We start from the raw sequence: 26,314 nt of genomic DNA on the forward strand, positions 1-26,314 counted from the left end.
CCTTGTTAGGCTGTCATGGTGTTTTAATAACATTTCTAATGTGTCAAATCCCCAGTGACTTTAAACCACGTTGCAGACCCGACTCAGCTTCTCTCCAACCTGGTTGGGAGATGGTATTTAGTCGTCTTTGGCCCTTTAGGGCCACATGATGCAGAGGCAAAGCGACTTTGTCAAGGTCGCCAAGGTCTTGGTAGTGCTAGTAGCTTTTCCTAGAAATTTTCTTGCGAGTGTGGGTGGCAGCCGCTGGGTAAGACAGCCATACATTTTAATATTGTGCTCTTTAGTCTGGGCATCAGCTGTTACTTCCCTGAGGATGCAAGGACAAATATCCTGCTATAGCCTGGTAGTAAAAGGAGGCTGTTGGATTTATGGAATTGCTGCTCACTTCACATAATGCTTTCTGATGTGTTTGGTGCTGAGCTGTGTTCTGCTGCCTTAGTCCATATGGTTGGAGCAGATTTGATTTTAGTTTTCCTTAATTTAATTCTGCATGCTGTCAAATGTACTTTGTTCTGTATATTGTGTCTGCAGTTTTATAGTAAACTCCCTCCTGTTTAGTGCTTTTATTGAAAATTTTCTCTCGAAGTTTGAACTATATTAGGTTTTCACTCCTGTGCGCATTTCTGTGAAATATTTTTAGGATGTTAATGACTTGAAGACATCGGACATCAGCTTCAACTCAACTTTCAGGACTTTTTTTGCCAGCTTTCTGAGTTTTATAACAAAGAACCCTTCGTAATTCAGCTGTATATGCCCTGACCTCAGCCATTCACTGCTGAGAAAAAGGGTAGGTAGGATCGAATTCGCAAATACCTTTGTCCAACAACTTTTACTTGTCACTGAAACTTGAACCTGTCTTGAAAACAAGATGGTTACCACCCGCTTAAGGCAGAGTATTGAGAGGTGTTGGTGTTCGTGCTTCATCTGTCCTGTAGAGGATTAACCCTCATCAGAGCTGTGAAACATTTCTGTTCCGTCTGTTCCAGGTTTCCAGCGAACACGGAAAAGCCCCATCCAGAGTTGCCCCGAGGTGCGTCTGTTTCCAGAGCTTGTGAGGCAGTTTGCAGGCTCGCCCCCCAGACAGCAGTCCGCTCAGCAGTTCACTGAAGCACCCGAATTCGCTCAGCCGGCTATCTTTGTCCGTCTGCTTTCAGTACCCTGTACAAGCTGATACGCAACAGCTTGCGGTAGTCTTCGGAGGGAGGCCGGGCTGGAGCGTTGCTTCGAGTCTAGAGACATTGTACTGGGCATATGCTGAAGTCAGCAACACATTCCAGTGCCCTTCTCTCTGCCTGAAATTGCCAAGTTACAGTTACCAGAGAAGATAGCAAACTGAAAATGTGAAATGTAGGAGTTGCAGGGAGGAAGGGTATGTGAAGATAGCTGGAATTTAGTTTGAAGAGAGAACTAATTTGAAATAGATAGATGATCTGGAAACATGTCTCATAAAAGTCTCTCTAGCTTGCCATCTGCTGACTCAAAAAGCATATTATTATTATAGAAAAGCAAAACAAAAAGACCTCGTAAAGAGTCTGGTTGCTTCTGGAGATGGTGAAAGGCTACTAACTGTGGAAGAGCTTATGACTAGCTTGAAGAATAAATAGTGCTAGAGCAGTAATCGTTGCTTATTTTCCCTCCCAGCTGCCCCTGCTTGGCTTTCAGGATCTCTTCAGAGAAGAACCTGGTCCTGTGAAAGAACATCGCCTTCCTGGGTCGCTTCTGGGAAGCAATTTGGTAGAGTGTTAATATACCTTGGTAGGGTATATAGCCTTTGTGATCAGAAGCGAGGTCCTTCAGGGTTTTCATTAGCTTGCTCTTCCCAAGTATTTTTAGCACGACTGCATTTAACTCTCTTGGGGTTTCTTCCTTGGCAGTCTTTAGCTGCTGGAGCAGACAGGCCCCTGCCCAGTATTCTTGTGTGGCTGCTTTTTGGTTTACCCAGTTCTACATCCTAAATTCAGTGGTGTGAGATGGATACAAACGACTATTAGGCGCTTGCTGCCAAAGCTATTGGTCATGTAAACGTGCTTCATTTCTTCTTAACCAGGGAAATAGTGAAGCAGGATTTGTTGTTGCCTTCCCCTGGTGTGTTCAAATCTCTATGGGATGCAACATATTAATTATTCCCTGTCACACCCCTGAGGTTTAAGCATCTACAAGGCTTTCAAGTCATCTCGCCTATCCCTCTGCTGTTGCCAAACATGCTTTTAATCTCTAACAATGTCAGGATTCTCTGACAGACAATATGCAACATATTGCTAGAGAAGGAGGATCGACATACAGGAGAAAAGGAAAACATTTGAGTGTGTGTGTCAGTCTGCAGAAATTTACTGACTGGGTTTCCAATTGCTTCAAAACGTTGCTGAAAAGCTGATGCAACAATATGTGCAGTGAAAGGAAAACAGGAATCTTCTGTAAGGACTAGAGTGTCTTGCTATGCAATGAGCTTATGCTTTCCTCTCTCTCACGTTACCTGCTCCGTCACTCTGCTCTTCGCTTGTCTTACAGAGCGTTTATTTGCAGTTCCTGATGCTGCCAGTGCTGGTGTTTGTTTCCCAGTTTAGTACAAGAGGGCTGCTCTTGCAGGAACTTCTAAATGTTGTGTGCTGTGAAAAGCAGTGCAAGGGCAGAAAAGGCGGTATGGATGATTTCAGCTGAACATTCTCACAAGTCTTACATCTTCAGTTTGTTATAATGCGCCTGTCTTTTTTTAAATAACAACTTACAATTATTGCCATCTGAAGTCTTAGTTCTTGTACAGCATCTGACACATTCTGGATTGAGGGCTGCGCTGGGGATTTCGACAAATAATTACTTTTTGATAATTAAATATAGTGTGTTTGATTCCTAATGTGTATGCGACATAAATGTAGAGACTTCTTGAGCTGGTTTCATGTAGAGCATATTTGAGATGTTGGATTTCCCATCTTCCTTGTGTCAGAAACTTCGATTGCCAGGTGGCTGACAAACCACACTGAGATAAGCTCTAACTGGCATGGGAAAGTCGTTACATACGTGTGGGCACATTACACAAAGTCACTTTCCACAGTGACATCTGCTTGTTGTTCAGGACATCTGCTTGTTGTTTGGGAATAAATGGTTCAGTGACTGCCTCCCCATCTTGAGCCCTGCTTGCTTTAATCGGTGGTTTGACTTAATGTGCTGCATGGAACACTTATTGGAATTAACATGCCGTTTCTTCTGGTTTCAAGTTGTTTCTCTCTTTTTGCAGGTGAATTACAGAAAGTGACTCCCAGAGCGTCTTGGCTGTATGAACTCTTGAGCCGTCAAGGGACTGAGAGGCTTATGAAGAGGTTCTGTCAGGCAAAACAGTGCTTAGCAAAGACACCGAGGAGGAGGGAAAAGGAGAAAGGGAGGGAGAGAGAGCTGAGACACTAACAAACCATGGTAGGTATTTGTCGTCTTTCATAGGGTTGCATTAAAAATATTCTCTGCTGACAGTCTTGCTCGGGGCCTGATAAAACCAGAGTAAGGGGATTTTCTGACCTTGCACCAAATTGGAGATGGTACTGCATGCTTTGAGCAAAGCAAATGAGGTTTGATATATTGTCAGCCTCTTAAAACCAGAGAGTTGTCTTGTGAGCCTGCATTACATGAATTATTAAATATGAACGAAGGGGATGCTCATAAGGTATTCTAATAAAACTGGCATTAGCAAGCTGTAGCAAACAGCATGGGTGACCTTGAACTTGCAGGTTGCGTAACCAAATGCTGATATTGCCCTTCCACCTCTTCCTCACAAAAGCAAGTGTTGATTATTCATATTTGTGTGCATGTGATTGAGTGTGGTTCTATGCACAATTTGTTAATAATGTAGATGAAATGTGTGTAGCCAAATAAACTCGGTGTACGTTGCTTAAGTGAGGAGTTATTTCTAATCTGCCTGCTGCTGGTTGCAAATTGGGAATGCCTGAGACATTGAATTTGTAAAGCTGTACAAGTATGAAGTATTGTGATGGTAAGATTCTGAAGATGTGTTCACAAAAAACCGATAAACCTATCCAGTTCCTGAAAAATATCTGTGGAGAGCAGTTTAAGCGTATTTGTATATTTTTAAGTCCTCTAAAGTTATTACTGAGAGAATGGAAATGAGAATAAATGCAATAGGTTTTAAATACGGTTCTCTAACATTTGTGTAGCTCGTTGCTGTTGATAGGCTGTGTGTTTATATAAAAAAAAAAAAAAACTCGTACAAGACTTCTACTTGTTACAGAGCACAATGGGAGGAAGAACACTTGACAAAGCAGAGTTGTCAATATATTGTATTTTAAATAGTATCCCATTTTGCTATTATTTTTGGCCTAAATTGTAATGAAGAATTGATCTTGTCAGTCCCTCTTCATTAGAAAAGAAAACAAAAGTCTTCTAATTTAGGAGTTACTAATTTGTTCCTGTTTGACTGTTTTTCCTAACTGACATTTCGTGAGATAAGAGATGGTGGGGGTGAATTAATAAATCCAGCTTGTCAGTTTTCACTGCTGAACTGCAGCTTCTTTCTGTATCCATGTTGCGGATAAGCCACAAGAGGGACCTCCTGGAAGCATTTTGCAACCTATGAAGGTACTGGGGATAATAGCAGCCCCCGACTGAGTTTCTTTGCCTGCCTGCATTGGCCATCTGGGCAGGAGCACAGAAGTTAGGGAAGGAATGATGTCACATCGACCTTCGATGGAGGGGACCTGGTGAAGGCAATGAGCCAGGAAATCACGACCAGTTCCTTAACAAGGATTCAACCCAGAGGCCTTTGAGATCCTTCAAAGGCCCTTTGTGTCCCTCAGAGTGCGTACTGTTACAAACCCATGAAGTAGGGGTGAAAATGAAACCTACTTAAGGTATTCAATGTGTAGGAGGAACAGAGATTTTTGGTTGATGATTCCAAGTTCTGGGAGGCTTTCAGCAGTGATTGATGTGTCTGTAGAGAGCAAGACTTAGAGCTGCTCTTGCCAGAGGTCTGTGCTGTGATCGCAGCTGGTCCGGGTCACTGTTTAGATCAAATAAGTCTCATCTAGATAGCGTGTGATAAACCATGGCTTCCTGGCGCAAGTCACCCAGCCACTTAAGTTTACCTTTCTCAACGGTATCAGTCGGGACTTTGAGTTTCGCTGCAAACTCTTTTAATTAGCACTCTAATCTCTTCCTAGTCTTTCAGTTTTTTTAAGAAATTATTTTGGTCTTTTCTTACCATCTTATCTCTATCCTCATCTTCATTCATGCCTTTGTAAATCCCTGTGCAGTTTGCTAAGCCTCTTGTGGCAATGTGTATTGCCTATGACTTCATCTGCAGCAGTAACAAAACCGTAAGGGAATGGCTGTTTAATTGTCTTGTTCTAAGGTGTGTTGCCGTTGTCTCTAGCATAAATTGAGGAGAGACGGCTGTGCTCAGCACTTCCAGAATGTGCAAAGTTGTATTTGGAGAGCCTTTTACAAAATAGAAATCTTCTCCATGTTCTCCTTGTCTGCCCTCCTTTCCACATGCTTTACTCGGTCTGCTCTCACCCTGGAATACTTCTGTTCTAAATCTCCCTACCTTGAAATGAGGTTACCTTTTGGGATAAGGACCCTGGCTTTTCTCTTTGCTCTGAGCTCTCCAGCTGCTGAAGGTTGACACGAGCCAACAAAGATCGCTGAAATTCAGGAACTCCTTAATTCCTGCAGGTATTCCAGGGTAGGGGAGCCCCTCTTTCTTTCAGTACTGTGGCTCACAGCTTGTATCTCCATGAGATGTAGGTCCTTCAGGCAAGATCAGGGCCTACGTGATTTCTCACTGACTTTGAAAGCTTAATCTAAATAAACAAGCTAGTCAAAGGAAGAGTGAAATCAGAGACACTTAATAGTGAGATGAGTTGCCCAAGATCCTAGATTGTCTGTTGCAAAGCTGGGAATGAAACTCGGGGTTTTTGGTCCCCTGCTTCAGCGCTCTAACCTTGTACTTGGCCAGCCCGACCGTGCCCACTTCTCAGAGAGAATCTTGGGGGGAGGGCAGGGAGAGTGAGAAAAACAATGAAAATGGGAAAAAAGAAAACGAGGGAGGGAAATTATGAAAGGACAAGATGTAGAAACTCCATTTCTAGCCATTGCAAACAGAGTAATGCATAGTACAGGTCTTGACCCTACATTGTATCCACCATAGCTGTATATGGGAGTACGGAGATTCGTCTTGTCCTAGACCTAAGTTCTCCCTTTTTCTGAGTTGTGACTAGCGCACGCAGTGTCACAACTTCCACTTGCGATGGACATACCAGGGAAAAGGTGAAATTCAGCTTGCTTAATTTTTAGATGCCTGTAGCAGCTAATCTGATATAGTAGTCTAGACTCGTGTCGTCACATGTGGGTGGGTGGGGGAATGCACCTCTACAGCACAATTTATCTCATCCTAAAGTAGACATAAACATGAACTCTGCTCCAGATGTGCCTGGTAGGCATAAGCATGAACTGCGTTCCATGTGTGCCTATTCCTCCTAGTAGCCAATAAAACGATTCTAGAAGAGCTGAATTTAGGCATCAGATAGAACCCACCCAAGGTCTTACATGTTTTACCAGCTTAATGCCGATTTTGCACTGGTATTTTGTTTCTTTATTTTTTAAATTTATTTAAATAAAGATAAGAAATCACTCCTGCATGATTATAAGCAATGGTCATCATAAAACACTTTCCTGCGTCTGTCAGGGAGGATTCCCATTCAGGCAATGTCCTTCTATTGATAATCCAATAACTTTGTTCTTTTTTTCCCCCCCTGTTTCCCACTTCATAACAGAGATCTATCCGATCTTTTGCTAATGATGACCGCCATGTTATGGTGAAACATTCAACCATTTATCCATCTCCAGAGGAACTTGAAGCTGTCCAGAACATGGTATCAACAGTAGAATGTGCCCTTAAACATGTCTCTGACTGGATGGATGAAAAGAACAAGTCTACGAAATGCGAGGGTGATGTGGAAGCAAAGGAGGAAGCTGCAGAAAGCAATGCCAAGTGAGTGCGTTAAGCCTCATAATGTGTTACTGTACTGCTCTGAATGGGCTCCTTTCCTTCTAAATAAGAGTCGTAGTGTTACTTGATTCTGTTGCATACGGATGTTCATAGGAGGAACTGGATATGTTTGGGCTTTTTGAGGTGGGAGCATATAGGGCGAGTGCAGGGAATGGTAATAAGCCCAATGTGGGCAGCAGTTGCTCTCCGTTTCGTTATTTCACTGTGATGTTGGAAGGTGCATTTAGCAGACAAACTTTTCAGCGATTATAAGTGAATTTATGGCCTAGTTACTCATGAATGCAGATCCACAGTCGTGTAGCTGAGGGGCTCCTTCAGTTTAAGACACACGAAAAAGATTTTTATAAACTTCTATTGTTTATCCAGCAAAGTAACTTTTCTAAGGATCCATTACCTTCTATTATTGTTGTAGTTTAACCCCAGCAGGCAGCTAAGCACCACGCAGCTGCTCGCTTGCTACCCCCCAGTGGGATGGGGGAGGGAATTGAAAGGGTAAAAGTGAAAAAACTCGTGGGTTGAGATGAAGACAGTTTAGTAGGTGAGGCAAAAGCTGCGTGTGCAAGCAAAGCAAAGCAAGGAATTCATTCCTCCTTCCCACGGGCAGGCAGGTGCTCAGCCATCCCCAGGAAAGCAGGGCTCCATCACGCGTAACGGTGACTTGGGAAGACAAACGCCATCGCTCCGAACGTCCCCCCTTCCTCCTCCTTGCCCAGCTTTACACGCCGAGCATGACGCCATACGGTGTGGGACAGCCCTGGGGGCAGCTGGGGGCAGCTGTCCCGGCCGTGTCCCCTCCCAGCGCCTTGTGCCCCCAGCCTGCTCGCTGCTGGGGTGGGTGAGGAGCAGAAAAGGCCTGGACTTAGTGTCAGCACTGCTCAGCAGGGACCAGAACATCCCTGGGTTATCAACACTGTTTTCTGCACAAATGCAAACCACAGCCCCATGCCAGCTACTGTGAAGAAAATTAAGTCTATCCCAGCCAAAACCAGTACAATTATGTAGTTCTCTACTGAGTGAAATATCTGTTTGCTTTATGTCCCAGTCTACTCCTTGACCTGGTGCCAAGTTTTGTTGTTCTAGCGTAACTCCGATAGTAGAGGAAGAAGCAGGAACAACTGGCTTTTTTTTTTTTAAAGATTCTTAGTGTAAAACTTCTTAACTTGGTCACTTCTGGCTCTTCAGCACTTTCTGGGTCATCTGTTTCACATGCTCTCCAACTCAGGTCAGTATCTGTCCAGGTTACAGGTGAGGAGGTGAAGCACCAGGAGACCAACAGCAAACTTGTCATGACTCGAAAAACCTGACTTCCAGTTCTCTGCTCTTCCTGTGATATAATACTGCTGCACTGAACTTCTTGGGACTTGATCTGGTTACATCTGTAGCGTAACCTGCACTAGAGACGTAGTCAAAGGACTCTTCCCGTTTCCTTTCCGATGATGCATGGAATATTAAGAAAGTCTGCTGCTACATGGGCTTTGCCCAGTAAGTTCTGATACTAAAACTGATAAAGAAAGTGTATTCTGTTTCATATATATTTTTTATGTTTTCTGACACCTTTTATGGCAGTGAAAGGTTTATTGTGAGGGCTTTTTTAATTTTTGGTGTCCTGGTAAATAATATATATGTTAAGTTGTTTACATTTTTGAGTATAGCCTACTCGAGCAGTAATAGATGGAAATACAGACCCTGTATATTGTATACTTCTGGAGCAAGATAAAATTCAGTGCAGGTAATGGAGGAAGATCTAACTCTGAATCAAGAGGACTGTATCAGTTTTTAAACTGAAAATATAATTTACTGGCTTAGTATGAAAGAGACAGTGATTACCATTGTACTTATCAGTTATTCCTAAATGCGTAATGACATACGTCTGAAAATTCAAAAGTGAAATATTGCTTCCTATTTTATCATCATAATGTGGTTCTTAGTTATTTCCAAGTCTCTCATAATTTTTTAGAGTAGCATTCAGGAAAAAAGGTATGAAGCCCTGCTGTACCTCACTCTCTGGATTTACTTCGGTTTAGAAACAAGAAATGTGCTATATTAACTGAGGAAGTGTGTGTGGCTGGGAGGAGCAGAAAGCATTCATGACTTGATCTGCTTTCCCAACGGTGTCGTGGATTCCACAGAAAGCTCAAGTATTAATAGTGTTTTTCCACAGGTTTCTTCCTTAACATTTAAGCTTGTCTTTGATTGTCTCTAAGATAAGGTTGTGGGCTTGGGAGCTGTTGGAAGAAACTGCTTGCTCTGCATGAAGTCTAAATGCAGCACCACCTACTCAGAATACACTGATCCACATAGGAACTGCGCAGCAGCACGAAGACCGTTGTGTGGTGCCTTGGAAAAGTAAATACGCAAGCGGTCCCTCACTGTGCTGCCTGTGGCTTTGTGTTCCCTAATAAACACTGAACAGACACAAGTCTGATCAGTGGCATTTTTGTGTAAGGCCGAGCTGTGATACGTCACTTTTTTTTGGTGTGAAATGTATTCAAATAGAAGTAGCAAAACACTTAAAATCAGGAATATTTTTACATAAATTACCATATAAATTGGTTCAAGACAGTGTGATTGTATTGACACCGCAGAATAATTGTAGTGCATTGATAGCTGCTTCTCCACAGATGGACAATTGAGTTCTGTCATCGTCTCGAGGAAGGTATTTAAGCGCAGTCTTTTGCTGAAGAAGTCTCTCGTGATACGCTGTGTGTTTTGTTGGTGACTTCCTAGCATTACTGGCAACATTTTTAGGTGTCTCCTGATGTGGGTAAAATAGGCGCAGAATGGATTCTTAAAAAAAAAAAAAAAACATTTTTTTTTTAAAAACCCAAGCCTGCAGTAAATGCTTTTGAGACAATTGCAGAGCCTTGCTTTCACGCCTGTGTGTGTGTGCAGGATTTTTTGTGCTTGTGCTCTGTTACAAATTCAGAGTACAGGTTTTGTAAACATCAGTGTATTATTTAGACATATAAAATAGTTTGTGTATTTATTCATTTGTTTGGGACAAATTCTTTTACTAATCACTTTACAAGCTAAAAGGGGCTTACATGGTAGAAAAATATAGAACTTAAAATACCTTTATGCCAGTTACAAACCATACCTAAAGGAGTTCTGCATTTTGTCACGTTTCCATCCAGATACTGCTGAAGTAGCATAGTTCCAGGGTGGAGGTTGAGATGTTGTCTACTTCTGTAACAGTTTTTGCTAGTTTGCTTCTGGCTGTTCCAAGGACAGTAACTCGTTTGAGATTGCCGCTTCGTTTTCTGTGTCATTCCTTCTTTTCTTCTGTCTATTGTTTAAGCACCTCTTCCTGCCTTGCCATTAGACAGTGCAGTTATTGGATGAAGACACTTCTGAGTGAAGCTTAGGATCTATGTGATGACCTTCGATCACAGTGTGACCGGGGTCTGGGTTTGGGGTTTGTTTGTTTTGGGGTGTTCTTTGTTTTGGATCCAGTCCATCCCTCTGGACGGTAAGGCTGCTGTGAACAGGGATGCCGCCTTTCTGGCTGAGGCATTCACCGCCTTGGCTGATTACGTGCTTTCTGTGGGTTTCGTAGTGGTGACGTGCCGCTAGTGAGATGCATCGTGTGGCAACAGCTGCCGTTGAACTGCCAAAGATGCATTTCTTGCATTTTTTCTTGATGTTTTTAAGCACTCCTACCCTACTGAACTGGTTTTTGTTGCAGTCTTTCTCTCAGTACTCAAAACTAAAGCGTTCTTATGTTCCTTTGAAAGTTATGCTTACTGTGGCTCTTAAATGTTCCCCTAAACTTCAGCTGGAGAGTAAAAACTAGTAGTCAGACCTCTATTCCTATAGGTTTCAGTGGTCAGACTTGGGAGGAATTGTGCCTGGAAGACTTTGAAATTAGAAGCTTTCCTGAAACGTCAGTTTGTAGTATGGGCTAAAACTGCAGAAATTGGTTGTATCATTTTAAAGATAAAGGTTTGAATGTATGGATCAACTAAAAGAAACACTGAAAAGGTGTGTGGCCATGTTTAAAGTTGGAGTGTCACTAAAAGACAACTCAGATACTGCTGAAAACAGCATTTCTGTCAGAGAGCTCCTCTAGGTAGATTATTCTACTCTTTTGGTAGATCTGCAGATAGTGAATTTGGGCTTTTTTGAGCTTTGTGAAGCTTTGTGACTTGGGCTGGGCAACTTCTGCGTTTGTGTGAATTGCAAATCAGTGCTTCAATTAATTTTTTCATAGGAGCTACTTGCATAAAAGGAGTCTATGCTTTTCATTTTCTGAGCAGCGACACGCCACTTCAGCGCAGTCATCGGTCCCATCCGTTTATCTCCTCACTGTGATAGGATAATATAAGTATTTTGAATGTGTGAAAATACCATTTTAATTACTCCAAATTGTTTCATTTCCAGGGATCAAGGTGGCCGGACGTTGTGTGGTGTTATGAGAATCGGCTTGGTTGCAAAGGGCTTGCTGATAAAAGATGATATGGATCTGGAGCTGGTTCTCATGTGCAAAGAAAAACCCACAAAGACCTTGTTATGTATAGTTAAAGACAATCTCCCAGCTCAAATTCAGGTGAGTTGATTTAGGGTGGTCCTCTAACAATGGCGGATAGCAGTGCTCGGTGCACTTGGGTAAAGGCTGGCATTTGTTCCAGCAAAAAAGACAAGTGATAGAGATTAAAGAAATGTACTTTGAATCTAGGATGGCATCTAGGCTCTGTGACATGTTTAATGTGGTGACATGAAGTAGCTATTCACAAAATTTAACATCTTACTCCTGTTGTTGCCTAATCCCTATTTGTGATGTCCGTTATCCTACGATGGCAGCTAACCTTTCTGTTTGGTAACTAACCCAGCTGATTTTTGCTCTCTGGTCCAAGCACTAACGTGAGCTAAACTGCAGTCCCAGAAATCTGCCCTGCTCGAGCATGTGGATCGGTCTGTATTGTTGTCCCCTCTCCCCCTGCCTGAGCCTTAAGGTCTCCCTTGCAGCTGCTTTGCTTCGCTTGGGCTGTTCCAAGATAAACGCCTCCGTGCTTCTGAAGTGAGAAAAGTCACTTCAGGTGGTCACTCATTTTAGCTCATGTTAATCATGAGCTCATAATTCTTTTCATTTATGGCTGTTTAATTCTGATGTTGGTATCCAGTAGGCAGCACTTACAGCTAATATTAGTCTCTTTAAAGCAACTAGGGATAATACCTTTTTGACAGAGTTCTGGGTCTGAACTTCCAGGCTGACGTACGCTGTTGCCGAGAAACTGTGCCCTAAAGTATTCCCCTGCAAGTGCCTCTCTCCAGACCATGTCCAAACTTGATCTGCTTTTCTCCTGATCTGCTTTTCTGTCTTGTGTTTATTTCCACATAGACAGTATGTGTTTTACCATTCTTGACAGCTGCTTTCACTGCTCATTTGTTCACATAAAGGGCTTGTTTTAATGAGATAATGTGCCTGCAGATGTGGCCCTATCCATAGCTGAAAATGCTAAGGAACTATTGAGTAGTAAAGAGTAAATTTTACTTATTTGAAAATTATAGGGATGTATTGAGTAGTAAAGAGTAAATTTTACTTGTTTGTAGTGAGGCGTGAGATGAGAAGGGTTGAAAGTGATAAGAAAAGTTAGCATATGCTTCAAAAAAGTGAGAACAGCAGAACAGACGTAATTAAAAGATGTGAAGACTGCAATAAATTCAAGGGACAAGTAGGTGAGATCCTGTGGGGAAGCGTTGTGAGGGAAAGGATCACGGAAAACATGAGGTAAGAGGAACCCGACTCATGAAACAAGCTACAGCTGTCGCGGGCATGAAGGACAAGGAGAGGGTCTGCAGGCGCACCAGATGCGGGAGGGAGAAGGAAGGCGTAGGCCCGTTAGTGGACAAAAAGAACAAATGAGGATCAGAGATGTTAACAGCTTCTGCTCTGCTTCGTTGAAGGCTGGTAGTGAGCAGATGCGTAAACATTTTCATCCCAACAGTAAAGGAGCTGGAGGAGTGCAGATTGCTACAAGGAAAGAGGCTAGAATATGTGTTAGATACGTTCAAACCGTATGGTCTTGCTGAAACAAACTCACGCATGCAAGGAGTAGCTTTAGGACTCTGAACCATCTGTGGTTATCTTTGCGCTTTTGGAGGTTGAGAGGTCCCAAAGGACTGCTGAAAGACCTGCAGGTACAGGTCACTTGAGGTAACGGGGACAATGCACGTTAATGCAACAAATTATACGGCAGTTTGTAGTATTATCTACAAAAGAAATCTAAACAAGAAATAAAAAGTTCAGTGAAAACAATTTAAAAACCACTCGATTTATTGGTGTGCTGTCAAGAGAGGAAGGCCAGGTTTTCCAGGCATCGTCAGGGATCTCTCCTGGGGCTGGTATGAACGAATGAAGTGGGTGACAGTGGGGTCTTGTGTCAAGTGCTGGGTGGAAAGGGAGTGAGAGAGGTGGACGGACAAGTTGGAGGAAGTCAGACGAGTGAGAATGAGCACCTGGAAAACCACGTAATTAAAATTACCTGGTTTGGAAAAAGTTGAGACTGAATGCAGGTGTAAGTTTTAAGACATTAATGGTGATTTTATAAAGGGACAGCAATTCAGTATCATCTCAGATGGCTACCAAAGGCAGGATGAGAAGTCATTGGAACTGTAGCAAGGGGCAATTCTGTTGCAGAATAGGTCATCTAAATTAATGTGTGGCTGAGAATCAGAATAGACTATTTGGAGAGGTGGTGAAATCTCTGTTGCTAGGGCATCTGAAGAGTATCTTAGGGTTGGTAAGAGATGGCCGAGGTGTATTTGGTCATACTTCACGGCAGGTACAGGGACTCGGCGAGCTGGTGCGGCTCCTGCACTGGAATCCGTCATCCGTTTGCACGGACAGTCACGGCTGCGGTGGTCATACTGCGTATGAGAGCTTTTACATTCAGCGGCAGCGTTACCGGAGAAGTGTGTACTTACTAAGAAGAAAAGTTGCTGGTGGTATTTTGCACACTAGCGGCCATGAAAGTCAGCTTCTGTCTTCATTAAAAAAAAAAAAAAAAAAAAAAAAAGTGCTAATATAGTGGGACTGCTTAGTGTTCTCATTAAATTTGCTGCAGACCTTTTTTCTTAAGCATGTTACTGGGGTTTTTCTGTTTGCTTTTAATGAGGAAGGCAAGGCCTTATTTGTCATTGCAATGTCTTGCAGGCTTCTCCTTAGTTAAGAGGCATATGCACATACAGAGATTCTGCAGTTTTTCAGTTGATTGGGAGTCTTGAAATCTTTCTTGGTGACTTTCAGAAACTTACAGAAGAGAAGTATCTCGTGGAGGAGCATGTAAATGAGGCAGCTATTATTATTCGTAACACAAAGGAGCCCAAGCTAACTTTGAAGGTGATACTTACATCCCCTCTCATTCGAGATGAAGCAGAGAAGAAGGAAGGAGGTACACAGAGCGTTTTAACTTGTTTTTAAGACTGTTCTATCTAAATGCCTGGACTGTGCAGCACAGGGTTAATTGGGAAGCAGGTTTTTAATTGCGCATCATGTACTAACTAGACTGGCTATTGCCACGATAGGTTACGTTACTTGTGCCTTAAAAAGACAACGGTCACTTAATTTTCATGTACCTATGCATAGTTTTCATTTGCAAGCAATATTGCTACGGTGTTAACTTTGACGTACAATTAGATCTTAGTTCTCCTTTCTTTCAGACTTGCTAGTTAATTCTTGAGCACCCCAGCGCTGCACAGTCTTGTTTTCAAATTAAGTCAGTCAAGTGGGATTGGTTCGTAGTATCTTGAAAAACTCATAAAATTGTTTCTCTTTTTACATTAAAAAAAACTCTCTTGCAAAGCTCGCAAGTATGTCGTCCTGGCCCTCGATTTTTATTAATCGATGATACATATGTGTATGTTCCTAGCTTTAAGAATTTCCTAACTGGGATGCAGTTGAAGTTACGGTGCTGTAATACAGCACTTTTGCTTCTGAATTGAACATTGTACCTCATGTCCGTAGAGCAAAATAGATATAGAGAACTGTAACGTAGTTTCTTTCTGTTCCTTCTCCCTATAACTGCCTGACGTCCAATACAGCGATAGGCCCCTTGATAAAGGAACGTTGGCTGGTAGCATCACTGAGGTTGGAAACAAACCGAGAGAAGTAGAGAAGAGCAAACGTAGCCATACTTTGTTTTATTTTTTAAATCTTGTCAGTAATTTCTGCTTCCACTTCCCAAACCTATCCCTAGAAACTTTGCCACTGGATGATGTCAGACCTTTGACCAACTGGCCACTCTCTGTCATGACAACTGAGGCAGCTGGGCCCATGTGGGCTAGGGAACTCCCTGTCGCTCTCTTCCCATTTCTAGACTCGCCACAAGTCCTTTGCTTCCTCCCTTCTCCCCCGGGAAATACCGACACAATGAGAAATGTTGGTCAGTTTCTCTTCGTTTCTGTTGGAGGCAATGGCAGGAAGGAGCCCTTCTCAAATGCAACCTAACACTTTGGCAGCAGTTGGATGCAGAAAAATCTTACAAACAGATGAATGGCAAAGATTTCCTAATTGCAGTGTCTGTTTATTCTCAAATTAGTAACCATGCTCTTTTGCAAGACCATGGAAAATAAATTGCGTATTACTTCAGTTGTTCTTCAGCTTCCCATAAGATGCTGAGATCAGCCCTGTAGTTGTTGCGGTGGATACATGTTTGTGAGAAAGAGCACAAAGTGCAGAACAAATTGTAATGGTAAGGGATTGGTAAGATTCTCACAAGGGGATACGGTTTTGTACAAAGGCTTCCGTCCAAGTATTTCCTTGCAAAAAGTGACACCATTGCGGCAGTAAACTCTAGGGACTCCCGAGTTCATCTCAATCTGAATGAGGATTTGAATTTTTATGCTTTCCTCCATTTAAAATGTAGGTGTTCTATTTTGTTTTCAGTATCTTAAAATATTTTCAGAATTCTGCACTAATTTTTTTAAAATTTAAAATAGTTTTTCTGCCTCTCTGAGTGGTGTTACGCTATCATTCCTGAACAGCTGATGAGGCTAGTTAGTAGGGTAATGGATCTCATTTTAAAGCCCAGGTTCTTTGACACTGATTCATCACAAGTGAACAGAGACATTTATCATATTCCTTTTCAAAGGTATGTGAGACATTACGCAGATGTCACTAATTAAATTGAAAGGTGGGAGGGATACTTTTTTCCATAACATTTCCGACTATATTTAGGTCGCTCTCACTTAGATTCGGACCAAAAAGTTTCATACCCAGTATCAAGGGAAAATCCTCAGAGAAACTGTCAGGGGCAAATACCTTGATCCCCAAAGAAAGTACTGCCGTATTTTTTTCAATGCTCCTGAATAATGCCAACCAAATGTCAATGGACTTTCTACGCGGTTTTAAAAACTGTTTTGAGCTTATTCCGTCCATTCTTTTGAACGAAGGAGCTCAAAGCGCTTGTCAACTTGCCTTTCATCTCCCATGTAAGATAGGCGCCGGGGCTCCCGGCGCTGCTGCGGGTTGGCCCCGGAGCCGCTGGCCCCCGGCGCCGCTCCCCGGGCGCAGAGGCTGCGCGAAACTGACCAAGGTCTCAGCGTTCGGTGTGATTAGCACTAATCTGTCCTCTAACCAAACCGGCAAGGTTAGGCGCAGCGGACCTCGTTATCAGCGCTCCCATTTGTTCTGTAGGAATGCTGTGTGTGCCTTCATGCCCTGATGTCAGAATGTATCGAAAAACATTCCTGGATTTCTCTTCAGTCCCCACCTCCTTGGAAAAGTGTTCATGTTTAATATGTGGTGTTTGTCCTATTTGTTTTTGCTGCTCGTTAGCAAAAATAAATAGTGGACCAGTGTGTGTGTGCATTTCAGTGTTTCTCACAAATGGCTATCCATAAAGCTCTGCTTTCTCATGTCGAGAAGTCAAGCATCTAAAATTCCTGCATTTTGCATCAGTTTAAAATTTAAACTTCTCAAGAAACTGAATTTTTAGTCATAGCATCAAATATAAATTGGGCTTTCCAGACCAGAACCTTGTAGCTTGTGACTCAGTTGCTGTTACTGAGCGCACAGTAACAACAAGCTTGTGTAATAACAAACGAGTTCATTTACCAAAGTGGGGCTGAAATCAACCTCGCTCCTGGAGCAGCTGCTGCATAATCAGCCCGCCTCTGCTGCTGCCTTGGCTGGGCAGGCGCGGCCAGCGACGCTCCAAAGGCGCCAACTGCCTTTGAAGGGGCAACAAGCCACAGATTTACCTTGCCCCTACGGAGAAGACAACGCTTCTGGTATGGCTGGCTGCAAATGAATGAAGTGGGCAGCTCCTGTGTGAAGAGCATACATACAGCAAGGGGGGAGAGGATTACGGAAGGACTGGTTCTGTGTTGCATAGTGGGAGCTCATGTCAGGGCTTTATTAGTTACTGCTTATTCAACTCCTTGGATCATTGCCCTTGTTAAAACCACAAGGAAAAAAAAGTAAAGCTTTGCAATCACATTTGAAAATTTTGATTGGGTCTCACTTTCCTGACTGGCAGAGCATGAAGAAACATGCCATTCTCCTGAGGGTGTCGAAAGGGAGCCTGCTGCAAGCCGCTCGCCCTCTTCACTGCCTGTTCTCTTCATCCTTCTGTTTAATAGAATCTTGCACCCAAAAGTTGGCTGACTGCAACATCTGCAAAAGGTGCTCAGGACACCAGAACTGAATTTGCAATTGGCAAAATTCTCCAACATATTTGTAATTCGGACCTTTGGAAATAGCCCGAATCCTGTAGGGAAAAGTACGATTCTCACTTGCTGAAACAAAGTAAACCTTACGAGGTTTCTCATTCACCCGAATGACAGATGGCACATATTCTGGTTTTGTTTTGTAGTTTAAAGGAAAAATAAATTTCCTTTGTCAATGGCTGCAACGCGCTTTAGCAAAGCCTTGTACAATACTAAATAAAAGTCCCTAGGCATTTAAAGATCCAGCAAAAAATGAATGATTTTGCAATCAGTCACCTTTGCCATTTCTAACGTTTTAAAATAAGATTCTGATCATTCATTGACAGTAGTTGTTTTATGCAATACATGAGCTTTAAGCAGATGTTTATATTGTCCACAATAAAGTTTTCTTACAGAACTACATAGACGTACACGTAGTAACTGTGTGCCACCAAACATTACTCCTGAAAATAACAAAACTGCAAAGGAAATTTAGAAGCAAATCTTGTGTTCCAAAGTGACCTCTTGTGCTCACAGAAATCCAGTGCTTTGAGACTTTGCAGCTTTTATTTGGAAAACGGGCCAGAGGAGTGATTAATGCCAATATTGTAATACCGTTGATGAGGGCAATAAGAAACAATGCAAATATCTGCTGCGAAGTTCATTGGGGTTAGAAAATAAGCTTATAGCACTGAAGTCTTCTGCTGACGGCAGAGCCAGCAGGTGCGAGCTGCAGCGATGACCTGTCAGACAAGATATCCGGTTCTGTTCAGTTTTACACTGCCTTTTTTTTTTTTTTTTCCCCTGGCTTTGGGCTCTTTTATCCATCATAACATAATGTGCTTTTACCAGAGTAACCTTCCCATTGAATGGCTTAGGAGGTGAAGCAACTTTAACATTAAAGATGCGATTGCACGTGCGACCAACGCTATCCAAAGCAACCTATGAAAATGTACTTTGAGGTGTTACTAATAAATTGCACTACAGACTGATGGTACTTTTTTCTCCTAACTTGTCCTCCTGTTTTAAATGTCTTGCTGGATTTTGCTTATCTAGCATAGTCTTCAATTTGGAATGCATATTGTATTTCATTCAGACCTGCATAGGTCTCTCGTAAGACGTGGAGAATTGACCATTATGAATAATGAAAATACTATATTTCCAAATTAATTATTTTGAAATAAAGAGTAATTGTGTATTGATAGGAAAATAATATATTCAAGGCTTCAGTTGAGCTGTGGATTCATTTAGTTCTTCCAATATGCTCTTCTCATGTCAGCTAAATACTTTTTAACCTGATTTCACAGATACGCAAAATCTGTCATTTGTACAGAGTTTCCAGAGAATCTGGGTGCTAATAACTCCTTAGGATAAAAAACAAAAACCAGGGAAGAAAGGACTGATGCATAATGTCCCTCAACACAGAATCAGATGCGACTGCTAAAAGCAGTTTGTTGCATGCTGGATAAAAAAAGAGAACGGGGGAAAAAAAAAAGAAAGTGTAAACCTGCACAGAAGATACCAGTGTCTTGTCTCTCAAATCCTCTTTCAATCCCCTCTGTTGATTTCAGTTACTGTTGGGAAGAGAAGATTTTTACAAGAGGGGACTGCCTCCCTAATACATTAATAATCTGCAAGTTACGAAACTTCTTTCATATGTTCTGGTTATATGAAAGATGATTCAAACTGTAAAATTTCTTACTAGCATTTCTTACATGTTTCTTTCATTTGATTACATTGGCTAGTACTGTTCATGCAATAATATTTCAAATATATTCAGTGTTTTTCTTTGGAACTCTCAACAATTGCATGGACATAACTTCACTTTCTACCTGTTACAATTTTTTTATATCCCCCCAAGAATATCTTCCTCTTGTCAAAAGAAGCTTGTCTCTTTGAAATTCTGTGCCATTTTTGTGCACTTGGAATTAAAGTCCCAAAGAAGGGAAATGAGGGGAAAGAAAAGCCCAATACAACGCAACCAAAAGAAAAGTGCTATATAGCTATTTTCTGCCCTGAAATGTGTTCTACATTTTTAATAAGATCCCAGATTGTCTGTAGCAGTGGCCATCTTTATTATTACTATTATTTTACAAGGTGTGAATGCCTTTGCTTCTGTTGCACACGTGCACATTTACTACCTTTAATGGCTTGTTTAAATTAGATAACACAGTGCACTTAAATTCTGGGAGTCTTATTATCTCATTGAGATGCTGCCGCTCTTTTTGTATTGTGACAGAAACCCCTTGGTCAAATTGTATCTGTCTCTTTTTATCCCATTTTTACCAGTAGATAATGTTGCGATGAAAGATCCTCCGGACTTATTGGACAGGCAGAAATGCCTGGAGGCCTTGGCGTCTCTGCGGCACGCCAAATGGTTTCAGGTTGGCTATTTGTTCTTACCTTGTTGTTATTGTAGCCTTACGAGGTTTAATTTGAGACAGTTTTAATTTTAATGCCTCTCTAATTTCTGACTAGTCCCTAATAGAGCGAAGGTCTAGAATTCCGAATTCAGTGCTGTACTGTACAAGGGCAAACGTGACAGGTAGAGAGCCAGCTGGTCTAGAGTTGTCATGAGGCTACAAAAGCAATCTTGACATTGTGCTTCCTTTTTTATATGTCTCTCTAAATTGAAGTATTTTACTTTTATATACCTGTCTTTATTTTGCATGAAGCTGATTAAGTATTAAGTAATAATAATTTTAAAAAATCTATCGCAGGACTCTGTGCATTTAAAAAGAAAAGCAAAATTGAAGGCGAGGTTTCTGCAGGTGTATTGGAATCATTTTGTTTGTTTTAGGCCAGGGCAAATGGACTAAAATCATGTGTAATTGTCCTTCGTATTCTGCGGGATTTGTGCAACAGAGTCCCCACATGGGCACCACTGAAAGGATGGGTAAGTACAGAAAGAGTTGAAGGCCACAAGGTCAGGTCTCAGATCTCCTGAGAACTGTAGCAGTCTCTGGATTGGAGAAAAGGGTGCGTTGTACGAAACGCCTCCTTAAACCCCCCTTCCTTTTACTCCCCACTAAGCGTTACCTGTGTAGGGAAGTGCTGATGGGAAGGAAAGAGAACACAAGTATTTGTTCAGTCTGTAAGATGTAGAGATACCATGGAAAGAGGCATAATGTTGTGGGGCCTTGCGTGTCCTCGTGGATTTGCAATAGAATCCCACTTGTTGCCTCCAAGTTTAGCTTTTCAAAACTGTCCTGCTACCATGACAGTGCTGCTCCTACCAGCAGATACCGTTTCACGTTAGCAAGTTTGGGGAGGGCCAAATGCTCTGCATATCCGGAGAGGAATGCTTTGTAGGTCAGCGGAGGCAGTGTTTTCTCTCACCTAGAACTGATAACCCTTTGAGAGGAGGAGAATACTCACGTGGCTTGGCTTTAGAGGGCTCCTTGTAGGCTTCCTGGGCAGTTATGGAGAGCAGGCGCTTTCCTCAAAAGGTGACTCTGAGCAGGGAACACACAGATGTGCCATGAACTGTCCTCCGGGACAGATGTCTGTCGGTTAGGCCTGTAGTGGATTAGAAACGAAGTAAGCGGATGTGAACATTCTTCCCCTCTACCCCTCCATATTTAACTGCAGTTACAGTTACCCTTGTGTCCATACTAATCATGATTTAATGTCTTCTAGCCACTCGAGCTTATATGTGAAAAATCTATAGGTACTTGTAATAGACCATTGGGCGCTGGGGAAGCATTGCGACGAGTGATGGAGTGTTTGGCATCCGGAATTCTGCTTCCCGGTAAGGGGCCAAATTGACTTCAGGAACACCAAAGGTTGCTCAGACAGCCTGAACGTTTTGCTGTTGCTGTGTGATTAGATAGCAAATGCCTGCCTTGAACTCCTAACCTGCAGTGGAGCTAAATGAATGGTTTCTTGTTGAAAATGAAAAGAAAATAAAAAAAGGGAAGTTGCATGGTTGTAACTGTTTGAATGAGTACTTCCAATGCAGTAGAAGTTAATGGGGAATGTTAGGTTTGTTTATAAATTAACCCTTATCTCATTAAGGGGTTGCAAACAAATAAATAGACCTAGCGACCATCTGCTTTCTATAGATTCATTGAAATCTATGTACCTATCCAAATTATTTGGTTTTTTTAAACCTCCCGCTTTTACTTCACACTATTGTATACGCGCAGCGTTAACCCTGATAAGTTCTGCGGCCATTGCTGCAAGGGAGCAAAATCTTGGGGCTAGCTCGCTTTGTACGATGCTGGAATCCTTTGCTGGAAAAGGTGCGCTTCCCACTCTGCTGCAGCCTGAGACTGGCAGTTGCGATACCCATCGGTCCCCATTTTCCTATTGCTTCTCGTTTGCTCTCGATAATCTGCTGTGCCTCTTTCCCTCCTAGGAGGCCCTGGTCTGCATGACCCCTGCGAACGCGAGCCAACAGACGCTTTGTCCTACATGACAGTTCAGCAAAAAGAAGCCATTACACACAGTGCTCAGGTAGAAAACTCGTACTTCTGAGGAGCCAGATACTGTGAGCAGTGAAGACTTCAGCTCGTTAATAGAATTGATTCTCTGCTAGGATAGCTTATTTTAATGGCAGTCCTGACAGTTCTGGTGCGCTACCCTGGAAAGATTAAATGGTAGTTCATGAGTGCAAGAGTTAAATGTGTATAAAATCTAATCTTTACAAAAGGCAGGCCAAAGTCTGTGCACCACTTGCATCCCACCTCAAGTGCTTATGGCACAGAGCCCTTGAGTAGGCTCCCTGTCAGCGTGCCCTGCGCTTTGTATTACAGAAATCAATGAGTTTTAAATTTGTAGATGTTAGCATTTTCTATAGCTGTCAGAGAAGATAGCTGTAAAAGCTGTCTTCTCATAGAAGAATGGTTTTGTGTCTGCAAACTTATTTAGAAACTTAGACAACTGAGGTAAAGTAGTGCTGTGATGTAACTTACGTTTCTACTGTCACCTTATAGCATGCCCTCAGATTATCAGCCTTTGGTCAGATCTATAAGGTCTTGGAAATGGATCCCCTCCCATCAAATAAGTCATTTCAGAAATATTCCTGGTCAGTAACTGACAAAGAAGGTAGGTATTGCTCGCTCCAGAAATCACTAATTGGGCAGTAAACTAGGGGTTAATTTAGAATGGGTGAAATTCCTGAATTATATGCTGTGAATGCGAGGTAAAGGCTTTTCTTTGTGTTAAATGTGTGGTTGGTTTGGTTTGTTGTTTCGGGGTTTTTTTAACATTTCATTGTTAGGAGAAAATCTGGAAGTTCTGTTCTCTAGAAGCACCACCAGAGGAGCAGCAGTACAGCTAGAATACAGCCGATGATTTTCTTTAAACACCAAGTCCTTTTGGAGTCCTTTGAAGAGTAAAAGTAGTGTTTGTGATTCTTATGCTGGGGAAGGAGAGACTGTAGACTGATCAAAAAGCATATAACGAGTGTCCCTAATAAGAATTACTCAAGAATTTTTCCTAGAAAACATTATACATCTAATAAAAATAAATTTCCATGTGTATTGTTTGTAAAAACAATACTATTAGAGTTCTTGCCTTACACTAACTGTAAAAAACACCACTGCTGAATTGCGCTACTTATCACATGATATTGGAAGCAGATATCTTGCATGGTGTGGTACAGTGAGTAAGAAGCTACTATCGGCTTACACGTAGCCATAAGAAAGGTTGGACTGATTGTTGAGGTCTTTTCGTTATAAACGTGCAAGGAACAGTACGGGACTTATCAGACTCCTGCTGTGGAATTTTGTTTTTCTAATAGCATATCCATATTACAAGGAAATTTATACCCTAGGTACAGGCTCATCTGCTCTGAAGAGACCATTTGAAGATAGCGTCGGGGATGATAAAGATCCAAATAAAAAGATGAAGCGTAATCTGAGGAAAAGTAAGTGCAACACTTCTCCGTTCTGTTTTCAAATATCTGTTGTACAGGGGGAGCTGGTTTAAAAGCTGCTCTGTGTTGGTGTGGAATAACATGTGAAAAAGGCTTTGGAACAAAAAATGTCGTCTCTATCACCCCACATTTGGAACGTCAAACACATCTCTTATTGTGCATCTGAATTTCCCTTGACATGTTACTAACTGAATGATTTGCATTTTTAAACGGGATTACCCATCAAGTTACAGTAAAATTTAAGTTGCCCAAGCAGCTGAGGTATTTTATTGGTAATGTCCCTGTACTGTGGGGTTTTTTTTCAAAATACTGTAGTGACTTTGCTGTGTGAAGATTTGCCTTTTTGCATTCTTCCCCTTCTTGAGCTAGCTGTTGGTCTCTCAAGACCTCCCACAAGAAAAACAGAACGCTTCATGTACAGAGCATTGACATCGCCTATATGCACAGATCAGAAGTCTCAGCATCGCTGGGATCCAGCCAGTTCTGGGGGCTATTTTCATTGTGCTACTTTGGTGCCAGTTCTGCATCTGGTTCCTCCCTACTTGTTACTCCTTTTATAGCAGCCAGGACGAATATAGCTAGCTGCAAAGAATTGTGTTAACAATATTAAAAAAAGGGGTAATTATAGTTGTTACCCAAAAGTAGAATGGCTTATTAAAGACTTAGCAGCATTATGGCTATCCTCAACCTCTGAGAGGCTGAGGGGTTGTTTAGCTCCTTTATACAGACAGAAGGCACTGAAATGCAAACTGTTTCATTTTTCTGTTCATCTTGTTTTGTTCGTTTTCCCTTCCTCCCCCCTTCCTACTATCTTGTACTAGTACTAGATAGTAAAGCAATAGATCTCATGAATGCTCTGATGAGGCTGAACCAAATCAGGCCAGGGCTTCAGTATAAGCTGCTGTCACAGTCTGGTCCAGTCCATGCCCCAGTCTTCACAATGTCTGTAGATGTTGATGGTACGACATATGAAGCATCAGGACCTTCTAAGAAAACAGCCAAGCTCCATGTGGCAGTGAAGGTAAGGCAGCCTGAAGTAATCTGCTTACCCCAGATCTTGGCACGTAGAGTGTGAAATGTGGTTAGAACTAGTATTATGCAACCTCAAAATTAAAAAAACTTGGATGAAGCTGAGCCATACCTATGTACTCTAAACGCAGCTGGGCATGGTTCAAAGAGCATCACTTGTTTTATACTAGCGGAGGGGAGGGAGAACGTCCCAGGGCTCTGCAGGTCAGCTCATGAGGCAATGCATTGAACGTGGTGCTTAAGTTCGGGGCTGGAGGGGTTCGGTTTTGTTCTGTTCTACTCCTTCCTCCTCTTGGTTTGAAAACCGCATGTTGGTGGCTCCCTCTTTCTCCGTGTCCGTTCCTGGGTTGTAAGTTCCTGGAAAACATGGAGTTGTTTCCTGCCCTCAATGTCTGAAGAGTACCTTTGCGCGCTGGGATAAACAGCGTACATAAATGACTGGTCTCCAGTCAGTTTTTCAGTAAGAGACTAGTATCGTTCAGGTACTGGTCATCCTGCTGTTGCATCTTGTAGGTGCTCTACATGACAGAGCTTAGGTCTGTAAAGCAGCGATAGACTGGAGCGCCCAGCATGAACATCCCTGTACTGCATGAGGACAGTTCGGAGTGCTAAAGCAGACCGAGCCTGCTGGGTGTCTGGGAAGGAACGAAAGTTTCCTACAGACAATTCATGTGAAAGAGAACCTCTTTTAATAGAACTGCACTTAGGATAGGAACAAGCCCATCTCTCATTCTGTGCTTCGTTTTGTTTTGAACAAGAATTTCCTTTTTAGAAGCTTCATTTGGCAGCTTTCTGCTTTCCTTTGATTTCAGTTTTGAAAATCCCATTGTCCCATGTGCTTTCAAGTTCAAAGTGTCCAGAAGTATCTGAGGGAATGTTTTGTTCCTCCAGGAAAAGTAGCTCTCTGCATGTGTGTCCTTCCAGACCTTCTGCCTCATTCTTTTATTTCGCCTCCCTGCCTGCAGTTGTGTTAAAAAAAAATTGCCCTGAAAAGCTGTGACTTCTCTGCCCTTGAACCTCTCTGCATCGGCCAGATCTGCGCTGGTGCCTACCCAGCTCCCTTTCCTCTCAATTTACACATACACAAATCCTGGGCTACGCTTCAAAATGTCCATGATTCAAGCCAAGAGGAAATGAGTGGTGGGGCAGAGACTAGCTGCTTTTTTTTTCTTTTTTTTCTTAGCAGATCCGGGCCCCGCTTTCCCAGACTTATAAGAGGAAATAATGTGACCATTTCAGTGTCTAGACCTGACCTTTTTACAATTTAGAAGCCCTAAAAATGACAGCCAACTGTCCCGTATTGTACGGGAGCTGAGCCCGGAGTTACCGTGCAGTTCTCAATTCGGTGTTGGAACACTGTGATTTTTGCAGACTTGGTTCTTGGGACTAAATTTCAGCGGGGCTTCGGGTTCTTTTCAGATTCTTTTGGGCCTGCGTCTGGTACCTGCGTACACCTAGGTTGGGTAGCTGGCTAAAGGAGAGGCTGGCCTTGCTAGCGGAGGATGTTTTTGAGGGAACAGATGAACAGTACCTTAACCAGTAAAATTTCATTTGCCCTACAGCTGCTGGCTGTAAGCAGCACAGAGGCAGGCTCACTGCGGACAGACAGTCCGTCACGCTGCTAGCCGGGCATTCCTCCGCCCCGCATCTCGGCTCAGGAATTTGCGCCCCGTACCCCTGCTTTGGAAGCACCTACCCTCCGGTGTTCCTGGCAGATGCGAGCAAGGGAGGTGCCATCAGTCCGC

General features: G+C 42.5%; 1 protein-coding gene across 9 annotated transcripts in view; it reads left to right on the plus strand.

Moving 5' to 3' along the window:
• STRBP (spermatid perinuclear RNA binding protein) overlaps positions 1–26,314 on the plus strand; it is a 71,395-nt gene that overhangs the window by 22,297 nt on the left and 22,784 nt on the right. For 4 of the 9 annotated variants that reach the window (XR_014229874.1, XM_082327789.1, XM_082327791.1 and 1 more), the window contains exons 2-12: positions 3,233–3,408; positions 6,777–6,994; positions 11,393–11,558; positions 14,259–14,403; positions 19,949–20,043; positions 20,460–20,555; positions 21,299–21,410; positions 22,020–22,117; positions 22,597–22,708; positions 23,439–23,531; positions 24,362–24,561. Coding sequence is in view for 8 of the 9 variants with exons in the window: in XM_082327789.1 (XP_082183915.1) it covers positions 3,406–3,408; positions 6,777–6,994; positions 11,393–11,558; positions 14,259–14,403; positions 19,949–20,043; positions 20,460–20,555; positions 21,299–21,410; positions 22,020–22,117; positions 22,597–22,708; positions 23,439–23,531; positions 24,362–24,561 (1,338 nt within the window). In the remaining variant the exon portion in view is untranslated. Of the gene's footprint in view, positions 1–1,007; positions 1,031–3,232; positions 3,409–6,776; positions 6,995–8,234; positions 8,495–11,392; positions 11,559–14,258; positions 14,404–19,948; positions 20,044–20,459; positions 20,556–21,298; positions 21,411–22,019; positions 22,118–22,596; positions 22,709–23,438; positions 23,532–24,361; positions 24,562–26,314 lie in introns of those variants that run through there. The other 5 variants (XM_082327790.1, XM_082327792.1, XM_082327793.1 and 2 more) reach the window with 5 other exon arrangements.

This window comes from Platalea leucorodia, assembly GCF_965183815.1.
Source record: "Platalea leucorodia genome assembly, chromosome: 15".
NCBI lineage: Eukaryota > Metazoa > Chordata > Aves > Pelecaniformes > Threskiornithidae > Platalea > Platalea leucorodia.